General features: G+C 35.8%; 1 protein-coding gene across 8 annotated transcripts in view; it reads right to left on the reverse strand.

Moving 5' to 3' along the window:
- Window positions 1–19,904, reverse strand: part of LOC139960107 (rhomboid-related protein 3-like) — a 117,296-nt gene that overhangs the window by 84,787 nt on the left and 12,605 nt on the right. For 7 of the 8 annotated variants that reach the window (XM_071958219.1, XM_071958216.1, XM_071958215.1 and 4 more), the window contains exon 3: window positions 2,300–2,323. The exons of the other annotated variant lie outside the window; for it this stretch is intronic. In XM_071958219.1, the coding sequence (XP_071814320.1) occupies window positions 2,300–2,323 (24 nt within the window). The remainder of the gene's footprint in view (window positions 1–2,299; window positions 2,324–19,904) is intronic. 8 annotated transcript variants of the gene reach the window in all.

Consider the following 19,904-nt stretch of genomic DNA (forward strand, 5'->3'; position numbering starts at 1 on the left):
TTTCAGTTGTTAAATGTGAAAAGTTGAAAAGGGCTGGCTACAATGTTGATTGCAAAGTATTATTACTTACACATGTGACTTTAGTACTAATACTCCTCTGTGCTTTCTGTTGACAGTATGTGTCAAGTTTATGCCGCAGAATTTGTTTCACTTTCACAAATGTACTGCCTAAATAATCGACAGATCTTTTTTCCGATGATGACTTGATCGGTCTATCGTGGTCCTCTTACTTTTCTGTGCTCAGTAACAGCCGAGCACTTTGTAGAGCTTTAATGGTGAGAGGGGGAATTTATAGGTTGAAGTCAAATATCCTCTTTGCAATGGGGGTCTTGAAGTACTCTCAATCCAAGTTATTAGACTATTATTAGACAATTCATGAGTCACAAACAAGCATGCAAGTTAACTGTATTATTGGACAATTCAACAAACAGGCATCCAACCATTTTTTAAAACTTGTTGAGTTCCAGTGAGCACTTAATACTAGCAGTAAAGGTAATGTATTCAGCTTACTATAGGGAGAAGCCATTCGCTCAGTTGGGATGTTCTTACTGATCTGACCATGGAGGTAAAGCAGATCTGTTTTTACCTCCATGATCTGACATGCAGACAGAATTAACGACATGCTACGCTAGATCATGTCAGCTAACTTGCTAGAAGTTCATGTCAGCTTGCAGTGACAGAAGTTAGCAGTTTTGTTGTAGCTACCATATGTATACAGTTCTCCACACTATCAGGAAATGTTTTTTTTTAGCAAATATAAAAACATTTGAAGCTCATTTTAGGGCCATAACTTTCTATAGTTTCCTGTCAGCTTGCAGCAGAGAAACAGCAAGTGGTTAAACTGCACGTCAAGCCCATTAAACATCAGCTACCGGTAGTTCATAGTATGTTATATGTTAGGAAACAGCCATGGCTACCATGCTTGGTTGATTGTAACATTTGTTAGTATATAACTTTCAGAGGAATTAGGTATTCATACAGACAGAACTCACATTAACTTACAGACTTATTACTGTAATTACTGCCAGCCCATGCTAGCTGGCTAGGAAGCAACTGGTACATTCAGTAGTCTTACAAATGATTAATATTAAGTTACTATTAATATATGGCCATATGGCTGACAATGTTACAGAGATGCTGATAAAACATTTGGAATGTGTTAATTAGTCTCACAGAAGCTAGATTGCTGGCCACTTACATGCAAGCAGATGAAGACAATTTAGCTATTTATTTTGTTGTTAAGTAAGTAGCTGGTTGCTTAAATCAATTGAATGCAAAATTTAAACAGGATGCTGAGAATATGTTTGTCATCTTTCTTCAGTCCAAAAAAAATGTCACCCTGGATTGTCCTTTAAAATTAAGAGAATATTTCAGTGCAGGTGAAGATTTATATTTGGCTGGTGAAAAGAGGCATTTATTCTAAGCCTCCTGGTGTGCAGTTATGGCAAGATACCTGTTTACCTCAAATTCACATACTGTACCAACAAGCTACGACAATTTCAACCGTTAATACCTCGTAATATCTTGTAAATACTTTGTAGGAATTGCATGCAATTTTCACATTCACCAGGTTTTTGTTACTCTTTTATCCTTCAAAAAATATAAACTGTTCCTGGACTATCCTTTCAAATCAATATCCAAGTCATACTAACCTAGACGATATATGTATGAAATGCACAGTATAATTCTGCAAAAAGTCCAGTGATGACATTGGATCACATGTTCTTACTTCTTTGAATAACAAAATAAAAATAATGCTTTCTGCGTGTGTATTTGTACCTTCTGTTACTGTAACTTGTCATTCAGCCTCTGAAGAAGATCCTGCTAGGATCATAACGTCAGGCACTCTTACTTTTACACATTTTTTGATTAACAATAGGAGTGTTAGCTCAGTGGTTAATGCCGGTGCCTTTCAATCATAAGGTTTGAGTCACTCTAAGATTAATGTATGTCGTCCAGTTACAGAGTTGTTTACAGTTGACAATTCATAATCATGGACGTTAAAATATGAATCTAAGAGACTGACTTCGGTCAGCTTGTGGATTTGATAAGCCAATGATGGCTTCTTCATGAGTTCCTGCTTCAAGGAGGATCTAATATACATACATACAACATACACACATACACACAATCCAAGACAATCCAACGCAAGACAGATAGAACACCAGATATATAAAGCAAAGAAAATAAACAAAACATCAAAAACTGATGAAACAAAATGAAAGCAATTGTAATATAAAAAATATAAATATATATTCAACAAAAATTTCGAAACGAAGATCTTTCAAATTTGACTTACTTTATCAAAAAGGGGTTTCCATGTCTGTTCAGGCCGCAAGAAATAGGAACAGAAAAATGATGCACTGTTAAAAGAATATATATGCAAAAACCATTTATATAAATAACATTCATTTGCTTTGGGGTTAAAGGGCTATAAATATCAATGATAAAATTATGTATATTTTTAAAATTATACTCATAACATGCTATAGACTATTAACTGTACATAGAGAGATACAGTTACCGTGCACCTTTCAATACTATACATGTATTCAACGACTATATAACCTTAAAGGCCCGGTCACACTACAGCGATATTTTATCGGAATACTATCCGATTTTCCCGGAGGAATCGAAACTGCCAGTTTTTCGTTCGGGTCTTCTAGCCACAGTGATAAAGGACCTGATTTGCTATCTGTTGAGCCATTCCGATGTGGAATAGCCCTCTCCTAACTTTTGATATTGACTCCGTTTCCTTTTATCGGAAAGCTATCCGATTTCTCTTACGATTATTATCGTTTTTCGATGTGACGTCACTTCAGAATGTAGTTCGTTCCAGAACCCCTCAGATTTGGAGTAGGTATTCGAATATTCCACTGAGTTCATTACATTCACTACCACAAACCTCACTCTTCGGCCTAAAATCGGAAAAATCGGACCGTATTCCGATAAAATATCGCTGTAGTGTGACCGGGCCTTAACAACAGTCATCTGCACTTTGCAAAAACATTCTGTTTTCTTAATTCTTTTCAGTCACAAAGAATTGCCTCAATGTCTATTTATTCATATCAAGTTTCATGAATATAGTTCCCCAGAATTAGCTCCCGGCAGGACAAATTATTATTCAGTCGTAATTTCACCCATGGAGAGAAGAATTTGACTTTGGCGAATGGATCAAATGCGCTGTTTACTTTAATACCGCAAGTTGCTTGATCGAACTTCCAGGTGAAAATTTTTACTTAAATTGATTGGTGAAAGAGGAACACATTCTAGGCATTCCTGGTGTGAAAAGTATGACATCATAAAAGTATGACATCATACATGTTTGCTTCAGAACCAACCAGCTGTGACAATTTCAACCAACAATATCTCGAATATGTTAAATGTAAGAATTGCATGTAAATTCACCAGGTATATTGTTTATCCTCTTTTATTAGTAAAAAATTTAAAGAAAATTCCCTGGACTATCTGGCGAGTAACTTGATCCCGGCCAATCTAAATAGTTGATCAGTATATGATCCTTTATATATTTACTGATCCTATATCAAAGCAGACTGGTGAATAAGTACTTGGCAGGATCAAAGTCCAAGTTAACTGTGTTCAAGTTGGGGTCATTTCAGTCAGAATTTACATTCTATAGTTTTAAGTTGTGTTATTGTTGTCAGCAAAACAAAAGTATATAGCATAAAGAAAACAGTTGTATTATTTTTTAGAGCTATACTCTGAAACCATGCATGCAGTCAAGAAATTAAATTATGACTTTTGGGCTATGAGGTTATGGCATGTGTCTTTCTCCTATGGATCTTTTAAGACAAGCAAAGTACAGGATTTTAGCTGTTTACCAGCACGAACTAAATAAACAAACATTGTGACACAGAACACACACGCCTGCACACTCTGAGAGAAAAATGAGAAAGACGTTGTTATTTTTGATGCCCCCCCTGACGGACTCAAATGGACTGCTGGCGCCCTTTTCAGCTCTTTACCACTTTTTACTTATTTTAGATTATTTACTTTTTTATTGCGCTCTCATCTACTTATTGACATTTGTCACATTTTGTTGGCGATGACACCTATTTATTCTTCGTTTATCTGCTAATTAGCAAGGCCAGGAAAGGGTCATTTCCGGCGATCTTGGAAGTATCTTTACTCAAAAAATTTCTGTACGCTCTGCGCCAACCTGTGGTGGCGCTCCGCTTAGATAGTGTCGAAAGCGCCCCTACAGACCATTCTCGCCCCCCTTGACCAATACCCGTAGCTCCGCCACTGATTGTAAACAAATATTTATCATTGCAGGACTTTTGTTCCATATACTTTATATCTATATATATATATATATATACATATTAGTGATTACACAGGTCAAAAAATTGGGAACCTGTTGACCGAGAGCCGTTACCCGTCGGTTATCCGGAAAAAATTGTTTACCTAAGTTGTGTATCACGATTTTCAAGAAATTACATATTGGATGCTATAATACATGACAATGTTTTCATATTCAAATACGTAGGTGTAAGATAAGGTATAAAAGCTTCCTCAATAGTTTCTATTTGCTTTTGTTTCTTTCACTAACTTGTCCATAACTTCATATAATTAACATCACTACTAACATCGCACTGCCTCCGCTGCTTATGTTTGGGCCCTCCACTCTATTGGACAATACCATATAAATATCCAATTTAGCTCTTAAACAGTTTTTACTACTACTATCTATTATGCAGGCCCAGGGTTCGCATTAGCTGAAAGATTGCGCGATTCGCGCAATTTGATCGCATTTGGAATAAACGTTTAGTAAAAAGCCACTTGTGATTATTAATTTTTAGTTATCCCGTCTATAATCCATAAACATGTCGTAAACTTCCTTGTCAGCCTTTCCTTCTATGAAATAAACGGATGAATAAATAATAAATGTGAGAATTCTTTCAATTTCTTCCACATGGTAGCCTAACACCACACTAAGTCAATGGGGAAATTTAGCCTAACCATGTTTATTCCCTGAAATTGTGACATAGTTATAAGATATCCATGGAATACTTTCATTATTGCTGTTATCTTCGACCACATGGTTGCCAAACAACACACTATGTCAATGAGATAATCTAGCCTAACCATCTGTTTATTAGCTGAAATTGTGACGCAGTTATAAGATATCCATGGAATACTTTCGTTATTGCTGTTATCTTCGACCACATGGTAGCCTAACACCACACTCAGTCAATGGAAAATCTTGCCTAACCATCAGCTTGCCAAGAAGAAAAAATCACACTTTGTGTAGCATTCTCAAAATAAATTAGGAACCTGGCGGGTACCCGGGTACCCAGATACCCCATGCAAACACTCTTGTCCCTATAATATTTAAACTTGCATAATATAATACAGTATTCAACATTTGCATATATTGTGCATGCACTGAGAGAAACTGACTGACTGATAGAGAGAGGAAGGCTTTACCTAGAAACATGAATAATACATATCACCACATAATGTCATGATAACATTACTTAACGTTAAAAAGGGCATCACTATGCTCTCATGTAACCTTTGTTACTATACCGCTTTCAGTATCCCTTTGATGAGTCTTAAAAACTGCTTATAAAATGATATAACTGAAATCTCAAAACAAAAATAAAAATAAATATCTTGGCTATGTAATGTGTTGTTCATGTAAATCCATGAATTTCAACATTTTGAGGAACTGTATACTCGCTAGATTTGATCTGCTGCCTTTAAATGCCTATCGCACAAGTACTGTATCTTCTGCCACACAATTTGGTGCCACCGATCAAAGCAATAAATCACTGGCCACTGTACTTAGTTGTACACTTGGTTAATACCTCATTCCACTCTGGTCCAAAAGATACCCTTAGGATCTCCATGGAACAAGCTGGAACATGGAAAGAAACATGCATCCTGTAAATCCACGAACACATTCAGCTTAAATTCAATTTCTTTCCCCCGCCTCTCAAGAGATAAAAACTGATGAAAAAAAAAGAAGAAATTCCTAGCAAAAGTCGAAGCTGAATTCGTTGCCGAACTGAAACAAGCCTTGCTGTGTGTTATACCTGACCTGACTCCAAATAACACCGCCGAAAGAATAATGTGGGTCAGCGCTTTCAGAATTCTCTTTCAATTAAATCCTTCTATTATACCCACAAAAACCTGCAATTCTCCCAGGAACCTTAACGCTGACAACGTTGATCTCCGAAATGTCACTCTCTCTTCCTTCTCTCAAAAATTACAGACACGGAGCACATTAAGTCAAAAGAATTGGAATTCATGGAACTTGGCAGGGGTAAAGAAATCATAGACATCGGTACCAAAAAATTTTGATTAACTTTTCATGCATATAGAAACGGTTCCCTTTGATGAATGGCTTTGTGGATCGCTTGCACAAACGGCAGCCGTGGGAATACTTTTAAGGCATACCTATGAATTTTTAAGGCTTATGAATAATTGTAGTTATAGTAGGAAAAATCTTTGGCTTCCCATCTTTGGCAGAGAATACATATATTTGGATATATGTCAGTTAAAATACATGTTTTGTTTGGTCATGGAAAAAGTTTCTTGAGTATAAATCGTCTTGTTGGACCAAATTCTATTATTACTTAGAATTTTGTCCTTGTTTTTTTTTTTTCTTTTTCATTTAGAGGCTAGGGGTCGTTTATATCATTGCAAAAGATGAATGACACACGTACCGAATGTCATACAGGTCCTATTTCAATCATAATCCATGCATTTTCCATGGGCACCAGAAAAACAGGGTGTTATTCCCACTCGACATGTAGATCGTGGCATTTAGCTACACTTAATTACATTTCCGTTTTTTTGACAGTCGGTGTGAACTGGAGTAGGATAAGGTTTCTGAGCAGTGACACTAGACAAGGATCGGAGAGTGGTTCGTGGGCTAGACCTGAGTAACAAATATCTCTGAAGCAAGAATAGACAGAGCCTCAAAAAACATAAAAACGTCAATTATTTATATGCATCAAGGGTTTCCAAAGATTTTGCTTGAGTTTGTTTGCAAGATGATGCTGTTCTAAGATAGAGCTCTTTTACTGTCTTTTGCAGTGCTTTTACCTAGTAACGACGAGAAAAGTTTGGACAAAATTGTCTAGATGGTCTGCTAGGAAAATCTGTGACCCAAATTTAGTGCTAAGTTAAGGTGGATTGGATTAATCAAATTTTGTATCTCATTATAAAATTAAAAATTGAAAATTCAATTAGGTCACTTGGTCTGATATGTAAGTTCATTAATGCAATCTTCCAAAGTATTTGTAAAATATATAGTCTTAGAAATAAATACCATTGGTAAAATTATTCAGGTTGGAAAGTTGTACATTGTTGAAAGGCTTAAATGGAACCATATATCCCACCAGATTGGGTTAACATGCCTCATATAATAATGTAATACCATATTCCACATCTAAAATTGCAGGTACAGTCTTTCATTTCTAACATTACATAAACCTCATTCCCAACCAGATTGGGTTAACATGCCTCATATAATAATGTAATACCATATTCCACATCTAAAATAGCAGGTATAGTCTTTCATTTCTAACATTACATAAACCTCATTCCCCACCAGATTGGGTTAACATGCCTCATATAATAATGTAATACCATATTCCACATCTAAAATAGCAGGTACAGTCTTTCATTTCTAACATTACATAACCTCATTCCCCACCAGATTGGGTTAACATGCCTCATATAATAATGTAATACCATATTCCACATCTAAAATAGCAGGTATAGTCCTTCATTTCTAACATTACATAAACCTCATTCCCCACCAGATTGGGTCAACATGCCTCATATAATAATGTAATACCATATTCCACATCTAAAATAGCAGGTATAGTCCTTCATTTCTAACATTACATAAACCTCATTCCCCACCAGATTGGGTCAACATGCCTCATATAATAATGTAATATTTAACCTTATTCCACATCTGAAGCAGCTGCAGGTATAGTCTTTCATTTCTAACATTGTTTAAAATCTCATTCCCTACCAAACTGGCTCAACTTGTCTCATACATGTAAAGAGTGTTGGCAGTGTTTCGAAGTTGAAGATCCTAAGTTTACAGTGTACCATAATGCCGTAACCTTTAATGGAAATTTACCCAGAGATTCTCCTTTGTTTTAACTCTCATTACTGACTCTGCATACAATTGAGGTTCTGTATCATTCTATGGAACAGTTCTTTATCTTTCCAAACTGGTGCAATCAGCTATTAAATTTATAAGGTCACCATTCTGAGACTGAAGATTTTGAGCATTTTCTTCATGCTCCATCGTTGTGACATAACAAACCAATATAGTTTGACATGTAATATTATCCTTTCTAATGATAAACTTGAAGTCAGACATTTTTCAAGGAGTTTTCCAATTTGGGATGCATCATGTGATTAATTACTAGTTATGGAGATAATCTTAACGATGAAATACATATATGTGTGTTTGTTCCTCATATGTTTATTTATATTATTATTTGTTTTAGTTTGATTGATTGCTTTGTATGAAACTGTGTTGCTTTGCTCTTCTGTAATTTTGAATCTTTCTATTGTGTATATGAAGTGATTGAAGTAAATTCAATTCAATTCAATTCAACTTGTTTTGAGAAAGTTGCATTTTACTTTTCCTTAGATTGGAAAAAATATAATTACTTCCTGTGACATGGTTATAAATTATGTAACCATTAAACACTGCCCTTTTTACGGAGTACCTTTAAAGCTACGATGTTTTAATATCAATTGGGAGGAAAACTATGCAAATGTAGGTTAACGACATTTACACTACCCGAACAAATTGCTTGAACAAGTTAAATGTTTTCCAAACTTTTATTCTATGCATGCATGAGCAACATAAATACCAACCATCTGTTCATGTGGCTATGGTAACTATTGAGGCCATGTTTCATGTGACTACAATATTAATTATGTTTCACAGCTTCTAGCAAATCATTTTATGACATTCATGACAACAATGCTCACAGACTTGCAGTAGAATTACGATCATGAGAATTCTTTCATATTTTGTTGGAATATAAAATCTTCTACAACTTTTAAACAAGTGGGTTATACTTTTCTTCTGCAGTGAGTGGTCATTCAATATATTATCCTAAAATAACATTCAGTTGCACTCAACAGAAAGTATCAAAATATCATTTGTGCACTGTACATTAATTGTACATGTTATAGGATTCCAAAAGGTGTCTGTTCTGGATTATATATTTTGTACTTTAATGCAACATTACAGTACTAAACAAAACTTTGAGGGTTTCTTGCTTGGTCAGTTTCATATGGTCATACTATTTTGACAGTCAGTACCTATGGTATATAACCTGCGGTCAGGTTATTTGCAAACACAATTGCTGCTCTGTCATATGAGCTTAAAGGGGATACAAATATATGTAAATTGCCACATATTGTATTCTGCATATAAAGTATCTTATATATAATTTCATAATGTTCAGTACCTAATAACACTAGTCCTGTAGAACAGATTTTAAAGTTATTAAACATCTGCGATTCTGTGCACAGCAAACAACTTTTGTGATTGCCCTTGACTGTCTAGATCAATATACAAAGCATCACAGGTCGCTGTTTGCTGATGACTATTAAAGAGAAGCACAAAACTATATGATTGACATTTTGATTCCTATTGTAACAGCACTATAGTTTCACAGACCCCCCTGACACAGGTGTCAGACTGAGGGGAGGGAGAATGGTGGGGAAGGGAGGGAGGGGCCAGTTCATGGTGCATAATGTGTTGTGAACATTGTGAACAAGTGATACAGTATGTCATTTACAGCTATGGGAAACTTAACCTATTGTACAAATATATGGGGTATATACAACTCTTTCATTGCGATAACTTTGTGCACTTTTGCAAACTGTTAGCAATTTTGTGTTATAGAACTAGCTAAGTTCAACTGTAAAACTGAAGACCTTGATTAATGTAATGACACCACGGCAGACTTGGGATGGAAACGGGAACAAAAACAGAATTATAGTAAAAAATGACAAGTAACTTTTAGCATATATTATATATACTGAAAATTAAGAGGTAAGATTGTGAAGTCACTTTAATAAGTTCTTACTGACATGACACCAGTGGTGGTGTGGAAATTATGGGTACAAAACAACATAAAATTGTCTGTAGTCATATAACAAGTGAGGCATCATTATACTTCATGACCTAAATCACTAAATCAATTTAGCATGACGTGTTGCTAAGATACATGGGTTATAACCATTTTGGATCGATAAATAATTTCTTTAGTTTACTTGAGAAAGAAAGGTGACAAAATCACATGGTAACAGAACTCTGTTATTAATGTTAACCATATTAGAGAAATTATTATTATAGGTGCATATATATACAACAAATTATGACAGATAATGATGTGCAATCTGAGTCAAAAATAATTTCATGAGAAAGAACAAAAAGTATTTACACAAAATTTATACAGCAAGGTTCTTTGAGCCAGCCAGTAGTTGGGTCAATTTCTTTACGTGGCATGAAAGTACAGTGTAGGAAAAATTGTCCCAACTGAGTATTTAAGCAACAAAATCCCAACTGTTAGTGCAGTGTGTAATGAAAATTTAAGATCTTGTACATGGTCCTTTGAGCCAGCCAGTAGTTGGGTCAATTTCTTTACAAGGCATGAAAGTAAAGTTTAGGAAAAAATGTCCCAACTGAGTACTTAAGCAACAAAATCCCAACTGTAAGTGCAGTGTGTAATGATAATTTAAGACCTTGTACAGTGCAGTATTGCAGTAGACTGGTTGAACATTGTTTAGAGCATTCAATTGCTGAGTTAATCAATAAAATATCCATCCATAGGCAGTTTATACTTTATGCACATCTACAGAAGAAAGTATGAACTACCTATATGGATCGAAAGATATAGATATGTACAAAGAAACTTTTCAAGCTAGTCATTTAGTAAAATTGGGTACGGGAGAGGAGAGGTAATATGAAAAGAAGGAAATGAGCGGGGGGAGGTGGAGGGGGGCGGGGAATCAGGTTTCCATGAGATAGAATAATGTGGGAGTTCTTCGGCATAATTTGGTAACAGACTGCACACCATATCCTACTGTATGTAAATGTGTACAGTTTTGATACTTCATCACCTCTTATCAAAGAGTCTTCATGCAGCGGGGCTGAGAAGTGAAGAACTGCAAACTCTGTGTAATAAATTGACTTGATGGATTGTGCAGAATTTATGTTGGATTTTAACAGAGTTAGAAAGTTTCCTTATCTTAACATAATTAAAAAGGTAATGCTGTTATTAAAATGATGTATGAAAATGACTGACCAATAATCAAATTTCCAGCATATGGTATTTGAGGGGCATATAAGACCAAATTACTGTTGACCTTGTACCTAACAGACAGTTTAAATGGAAATCTGCAGAAGCACAACTTGCTTCAATCCATCAATGACCTTAACTGACACTGCAGACAGACCACAGGTTGGCACGGAGCTTACAGAAATTTTTTAAGTAAAGATACTTCCTAGATCGGCAGAAATGACCCTTGCCTGGCCCTGCTAATTTGCAGATAAACGAAGAATAATGAGGTGTCATCGCCAACAAAATGTGACAAATGTCAATAGATAGATGAGAGCGCAATAAAAAAGTCAATAATCGCGAATAAGTAAAAAGTGCTAAAAAGCTGAAAGGGCACCAGCAGTCCATTTGAGTCCGTCAGGGGGGGCATCCGCCCCCTGACTGTATGGACGCTTTGTTACTGTTCATGAATATTTACGGCTTTACTTTGAATTTGAGTTAACGACACAAGTACATGATCAGGTGGAAACTTCAAAAACGATGGTCAGCTGATGCATAGTGTTTACAATGCAATTAACCAGTAAAAACTTCTCCATATATTTGCCCTTCAAACTTCCATGAAAACATCCATATTTATACCTGCATGTGCACATGTGTTTTCTGTCCTTCTATTTTTTCTTTCTGTGTTTAACCAATGAACCATATATATGCATGATTGGGTTGCAGTACTAGGAAATTGTCCAAACTTTGGGCACTTTGTTGCCTAGATGGGTTAAGTGTTCTCATTTTGGCTAAAATAGGCTAATATACTCAACACACACAGCTGGTGCCCTTGTGTAGAAGAGACAAAATGGCTGCATCACTCTTGCAGAAATCTGGCCAACGTATTTGCCTCGTGCTTGTTTCATGCATGTTTGCCTTTGAAGTGCGCTTGCACTAAAAGTATATAATTGCACTGATGATGGCCATTGCTAGTAAATGCTCATGATCATCCCATGATACACTGTGCGCAAACAAGAACACAATCTAGCACAAGCTTGCTGAAGGTTATATTAAATTTGACTATTTTGATGCAATGCTTGCTTGGATTATCCACCAACTCGTGTTACCTCACACAAGCAAGGTTGTAGCCTAACATTAATATTACACTTACAGAAACGATTTGCAAGTTAATTTTTTCTTTCAAGTGTCTCTCTTCCGCATCTGTCCAGCTATACTGAATTACCTTGACAACTTCCACTATGAGACTCCTCTTTTAATATCCCAGTCAATTACTTGTAAGAACCTCTGTTAACTAGAATCTTGTCACGGCAAGCTTCTATATACTGCAACAGTGGGGGCCGGCATGGATGTAGAGAAATGAACAATGTCTGTCGAAAAAGATGCATATTGCATTCTCCATCCCATTTTATCCAAGATGGTTGATAGATGTTGTCAAAAATTGAGGTTCAACTTGCCCCTCACCATCGTAGTTTGTGCTTTCCATCCAATACAGGTGTGCAAGGCCTCGCTTGGTTAATTCTGCAACGAGCAATTCTTTTGTCGAAGGCCATTGCAGAGGTTGGCGAGTTGAATGACACATAACATATAAGACTTGTTTCTTTAGCAGTCCTTTTTCAAAAAATAAGAGGGTAACCAAAAACTAATTTTGCACATATTAGGCTTTGTAAATCAAGATGAAATGTGTGGAGTCTGGAAAATATTTGATGAACATGAACCCATTCATACTGTAGGAGAGTAAGTTATCTGATATCATAAAGCAAAATGCTACGCACAGAGGTTAAATTGCTAGATACAAGTCTAAAGATGTATAAACCAAAATTTTCAAAACTACTGTACGACACAAAATTTGAAATTTATTCCCTGTGGTGTAAATAATGGGGCAGGATATGAACTTTCCTAAGTTTACACAAAAGGTCTTACAGCGGCTATGTTATACATTTCATTCGCAGACACTAATCAGTACTAAGCTCTAAACTTGAGCAAGTAATATAACTTGCTGAAAGTTTTCAAAAGCACTTTGCTGGTGGAATTCTTTTGCATTCACCCTGTCCTAGATATTTGATCATATTAAACAACTGAATGTCTCAGAGGGGATTAAATGTTGACGTCTGAAATTTATATGAATGACCATTATTGGGCTTTTCTAGCTATATTTACAAATATATGAGACATAGTACACTTCAAAAGAATGAGTTCAGCTGTACCTTAAGCTAATACTTTAATACTTAATACTAAGCTAGTACCTTAAGATAATACGCCGGTGCCTTCTAATCATCAGGTCCCCAGTTCGAGTCACTCCAAGATTAATGTATGTTGTCCAGTTACAGAGTTGTTAACAATTGACAATTCATAATCATGGACGTTAAAATATGAATCTAAGAGACTGACTTCGGTCATCTTGCAGTTTTGATTAGCCAATGATGGCTTCTTCGCGAGTTCCTGCTTGCAGGAGGATCTAAAATACAATACTAATTCTATTTTGGCTTGGTGATATGATAAAACTGAGTTTAAAAAGCACACCAATGTGTTGCTAGTACAGTACTTATCCCTTTCAGATTACACTTTTCATCTTACCAGAGCAATATAACTTCTGTTTATAATATTGATTGTTTATATTTCACTGCACTTGAGCTACTTTCAGGGGTTTATGTTTGCTCTTCAATATTTCATGCTTTCTTTTCTAGATTCTAGATTCATAGATATCTCACAAATATACTAGGGGCCAAGGCTTGCTGCACAGCAATTGATGTTAGGCTTATTTACATCCCTGTTGCATACAGCAGTGGCGGATCCAGGATTTCGCCGAAGGGGGGGCCCAGATGGGAAATGCCTAATCGTCGTCCTGGGGGAGGGGTCTAAGGGGAGTGGGTGCCCCCTCCCCTTTGGGAAAATTTCACAAAATATGGAGGTCCTCGGTGCAATCTGGTGCTACTTTTCGTGAAAGTTTGGAGTAAAATTTATTTCCAATAAATCATGTATTCATGGTTTGCCGGGCATATATTTGCAATTTCGAGCAATGAGCTGGGATTTACGTCTTTGGGGAGTAGGTGGTGATGAAAACTACTTTTTACCAGGCTACTCCAGGCCATTTCATCTTGGATGCCCCCTTCCAGATGGAGACTATTGATGCAGTCAGAGTGCCCCTCTCACCTTCACTTTATCAGAATGATGGTGTACTCTTTTTGCAAATTTATTTTACAAAAAATTACACGCACAGTGGCGTAGCTAGGATTTTTTGAGTGGGGGGGCACGGGGGGCTGTTCTTTCTTGTGGGGGGGCGGAGTTTACTATCTAAGCGGAGCGCCACCTTGGTTGGCGCGGAGCGTACAGAGAAAATTTGAGATTTCAGCACCCCCCAGATCGCAGGAGATGGCACCTGTGAGGCAAAATAGCAACCAAAATGATGTGCAACTTTGGTGACAAAAAAAGTTTTTTCTCTTTCATGCTGACTGGCCTTGCCAACTCAGCCAGACTTTAAACTTGAGGGAAGTTGGCATCATTTGTCGTTTCAAGCTGTCAAGGCCTTTCTCCCAACTCAAACCCCTGTGGGCTACCGGTAGATTTGCAGGATATGCCCACATGTGGACTTAAATAGCATTAGAGGAAGGGGGTGGAAGACTAACACGCATCGATGTTTCGGTAATGGTCCACATTGATGGCTCGGTGCTTATTAGGCCATTTATTGGGTTTCTTGAGGCAGCTGTCATCAGAATCTGGCTTTTTGTGCCAATCGATGACCGATAACATGTATTGGTATGTAAATTTCTTCTTCATATATCTAGCAACACTCTAAAAACAAATGAGTGGATTTCATTCCATTGGAGTGATCACTCGGCGCACTTCAAATTAAGAGTAAAATTTAACTCTATTGGAGTTAACCCTCACTCCTAATATGAGTGAATATAACTCTATTAGGAGTTAAGATTTACTCCAATGGAGTGGAAATTCACTCTTATACCGGAATGTGCTCAGTGATCACTCCCATGGAGTGAAATTCACTTATGTTTTTATCAGTACAGTACAGTGCATATCATCATAGACGTACGTACGTACGTACTACGTACGTTCGTATATCAGACGCACTCGATACCCACGATACGATACGGTCCTGGAGAAACTATTTCCACTCATCATTTTTTAAGGCGATACAGTAGTGAGTATTGAACAGGCACAGCCGCATGTTTGCAGGAAATTCAGAATTCCCAATATTTTATATCTCTACCAGTAGTGAAAATCATGTTTCGACAGTTTCGTGGACATAAAAAGTTGTTTTGTGGAATATTCAATGACATATCAGGGGCGGATGCAGGATTTGTGACAGGGGGGGGGTCTGACTGGTCCAGCCGGGCCTGAACGTAAGACTATCTAAGCGGAGCGCCATCATCGGTTGGCGCGGAGGGTACAAGAAAATTTTTGGCTTTACAAACCCCCCAGATGGCCGGAAACGGCACTTCCCGAGTATTCTAAGCAGCATGTACCTAGCCTGAAAATATGGATCTCATGTCTGCAATTTCAGGCCCCCCGTAGCTACGCCACTGATCACGCATGGGGCACTTTCCCTCGAACGCGATAAAAAAAAATCAAAAAAAAAAAAAAAAAAAAAAAATCAGGATTTTCAAAAAGGGGGGGCCCGGGCCCCCCGGGCCCCCCCCTGGATCCGCCCCTGTACAGTATGTATGATGGGAATACATACAACGAATAGGCCAGAAACATAAACCTGAAAATACAAAGGGTTAGATTATGGATATTCGTATTGACTCATCTACGGGGAAATATTTAGTGTTCAAATTTTGTGTAGCATTTCCAAAGGCTCTAAAGTTTTTCTCTAGACGAACGCTATAGGGGTTACTGCTATACATCTTAACACTTGTACAGCAACTTTTCTGTTCTTGTTCTCAATTAGATGAATACACACATCAAGTACAAAATGAACCACCATATATATGTTGAGCTGAATGTACTTAAAATTAAAGGCCATATATATCACAAACTAAAGTACACACACAGTAGATTCCTTAAATTGCCCTAAGCAAACATTCATTCATCATTCATCCAAACATTTTCCATCATTGTGCATTTAACAGACAAAATTTAACACTCCATAAATCTCTGGAAATACAGTACTTTGAAAGCTCAAATCAATCAGGGGATCAATTTTGATATAAACGTGCAATTTTTACCAGTCTAAAATTTAGGGGCCAATACTGATGACACGTATGTTACGATAAAATGTTTACAGATTTTAATCTCTTTGGCAGCATATCCTGAGTTGATTCTGGTCATAACTGATGGCTGGCTATGCAGTTCATAAAATCTCAATAATGAATTTCATGCTCAGGCGAGATTCAGTCAAATCTCACTTCATTTTATGAAGTTAAACATAAAAATAATAATTAAATTATTAATATATAATAATATTAATATAATATTAATATATAAATTAATATATATAAATTAATATATAAATAATATATAAATTATTAATAATATTATAATTAATTGTGGCAAACAAATAAATAAAGAAAAAAAAAAGAAAAAAAATAATCTGCTTTTTCTAATTCAATATATATAGTTGATGAAACAATATTGAGAATAGAATAGAATAGAATAGAATCAAATTGAGTGGGTCATGAATGATCCAGTCCTAAGGCACCTAAAAATAATTTAAATGAGATCAAAACTCATTCATTAGATCAGAGTTCAGAAAATATTACTGAATTTCCCACGAACATGTGACTACAATTGAACACTCTACTGATGTCGTCCCCTTAACGGCTCTCTGCAAATCTTTTTCTAGTTACAGTATTGTTGTTATTTTTTTATGAAAAACAATATAAAATATAACTGTTAGCAAACTGCTTATCCACTACAGAGCCTGTGTAAGAGAATGTGTAAAAGTAGAGTTGGCCTGACTTTTCAATCCTAGCAGGATCTTCTTCAGAGGCCTAAAGAAGATCCTGCCTCTGATCCTGCCTCATTTTAGCCTCTAAAGAAGATCCTGCTAGGATCGAAACGTCAGGCTAACTTACTTTTACACATATTTTTTTTATGAATGGTGAATTTCCACTAGGACCCTTAATTTCCCACGAACCCGGTTCAGGTGGTTTCGCAAGTTTTTCTGGACAGTGCTGTAGTGTAAAGTCTGCCTTTATCATTTGCAGCGCCCTCAAACTTTTGAACAGACTTGACATATATTCCAAACATTCGTTACGGTGAAGCTTTGAACTTGTGGCCGTCCCAAGGCGAATTCGATAGAATAATATCTGATTATAACTTTTAAACAACTTCAAGAAATATATGACCATGAAAAAGGGAAATACATTTAACCTTGACTTATTAACTCTTCTACGAATAATCACTTAAATAGGATTGTGACGTTAATAGACTTTCACTCTGCTTTCACCAGCCGCTGATGTAAATAAATTTTCAAGATCATCTGCAAACTGTAAGTGAACCACAATTTTCAAGGACAGTAGAAAAGAAGGGGAAAAAAGGAGAAGTTGCTAATCTCTCTACTGTAGATGCAAGTGTGACAAAACAGAAAATCTCATATAAAGTGGCATGACTTTTTTAATCAAAATTAAGAACTATAAGTACTTTGCAAAACTTGTAACATGTCCTACATTAAACCCGAGACTCTAAAGAAAGTTGTATTCAGTGTTATCTGTAAACCAATCAAAAACCTTGGGGAAAACCATGAATAGTACGATAAAAAGGATTTTAAACAGTGTCACAAAATCTTGGGATAACTGCAATTAATCAGATCCATTGAAGCAAATGCAATTTCTCCCTTTTAGAACCAATATATATAAATATATATATATATATATATATATATATATATATATCTGTTTCTTTATCCTTTCTTTTTGATTGGCTAAGATGGTACCATGTGATCAAGTCTGACGATCCATCAAATTACATTCTAATGGTATCCATACAGGCATCACACCATAACATACAGATTTAACAAAACGTATGGAGGAACTGAGAGTCCATGCACTTGTTGCTGAGCAAACAGAGTATCAATGCAAATTATTTTAACAAACATTGAAAAGAAACTGGCCAAAGGTTCTGTAAGTTTAACATGTGGTCAGTATCTAGCATAATTGATATTACAGCCTTCTTCTCTCTTTCTTTTATTTGATGCCCTTCAAATGCTGCATTTAATTAATGACTTTTCTTAACAAATAAGACATTAACTGGAATTCAGCAGAAACTTCATCCATTCACATTCTCATTTGTCTTGTCTTCTTTTGTTTTACTTTACCATCAATAAATGTATAATTTGACATTTTTGCTCTTAACGGCATAATCCAATCTCACATAACTAGCTACACCCAATACAGAAAATTGTCAAAATGCTTTTGGCAGATTTGGAATACCTATTTAAGAAGCAAATATGGGTAGCTTCACTTATCCATATTTTATTTATTTCTTTTTCAGTTTATAGCGCACTCTACCTGAGAACTTCACTCTCATAATATATCAAATAAAACAAACAAATATGCTTACCTCATTTTCCATTCTTGCCTCAGTTTTCTGACAGTTTTTTTTGTGGTTAACTTTGTTAATGATTAATATCCACAAAATCAGCCACACAAGGCTGACAGACCATACACGTAGGAGGTATGATTCACAGGTTTTTCAATTACTAAAAAATGAACTAGTTTTGCAGGCAATTACTTGTGGGTAAAAAACAACAGTTTCAGATCAACTAATGGTTAATTAAACAGGTTAATTTGCCAATCATCAAGGGGAAAAGCTTCCAATATTAGTTTTACAGATCAGAAGGCATTTGTGGTTTTATAGGGGCATATCTCCACATGGGCTACCACTGTCCAATATTCCAATGATTGTTTTACACCTTTTTTTTTCTGGTGTATGACCTATGTTATAAATGAAAATGTATGACCTATTTTATATAAATGATCTATTATATATCATAACCTATTATATTATATATATGAATGACTTATTTTATATTATGACCTATTAAAAATAAATTTTTGACCTATTTTATGAACATGAAAATAGTATCTCTAAACTACTCAAAAGTTAAAGCAGTCACAGCAGTTTTAGAACGGTAGCAAATCTTCAAAACAAGCTTCTTCAAGTTTCTATTTAAAATAGGCAATTTCTATTTCTTTGAAAACACATATAATCAGTGATTGGTTGTGACAAATGTGTCCAGATTAGTCTGTGGTTCTTGTAAGCTTGATGATAAATACAGTTATAGTTATACGTCCAATGATCACACAGGTTTCTTTTAAGCTGAATCAAAATAACATCATGATCAGTAAGTATTATTTAGTAATCCTTATATTGCACTATAACCTCAGTAAATTTTCACTTTCTGAGTGCATTTTAATATGTAATCCTCTAAATATCTGTGATTCAAATCACTGGGGTTACACATACACTTGCATGATGCAAAAATCGATGTAAAATTAAATTTCGATTTCATTATTTTCCACTTCATGAACAAGAATGAAACTTTCTAATCATGTATAATAATTCGTTCCCTACCTAGAAGATACAGTTTGCTAGATTACATGTTCTAATAGAACAAGTGTTACAGTTCCAAAAATCCTCAACACT

This window comes from Apostichopus japonicus, chromosome 19 (assembly GCF_037975245.1).
Source record: "Apostichopus japonicus isolate 1M-3 chromosome 19, ASM3797524v1, whole genome shotgun sequence".
NCBI classification, from domain to species: Eukaryota; Metazoa; Echinodermata; class Holothuroidea; order Aspidochirotida; family Stichopodidae; genus Apostichopus; species Apostichopus japonicus.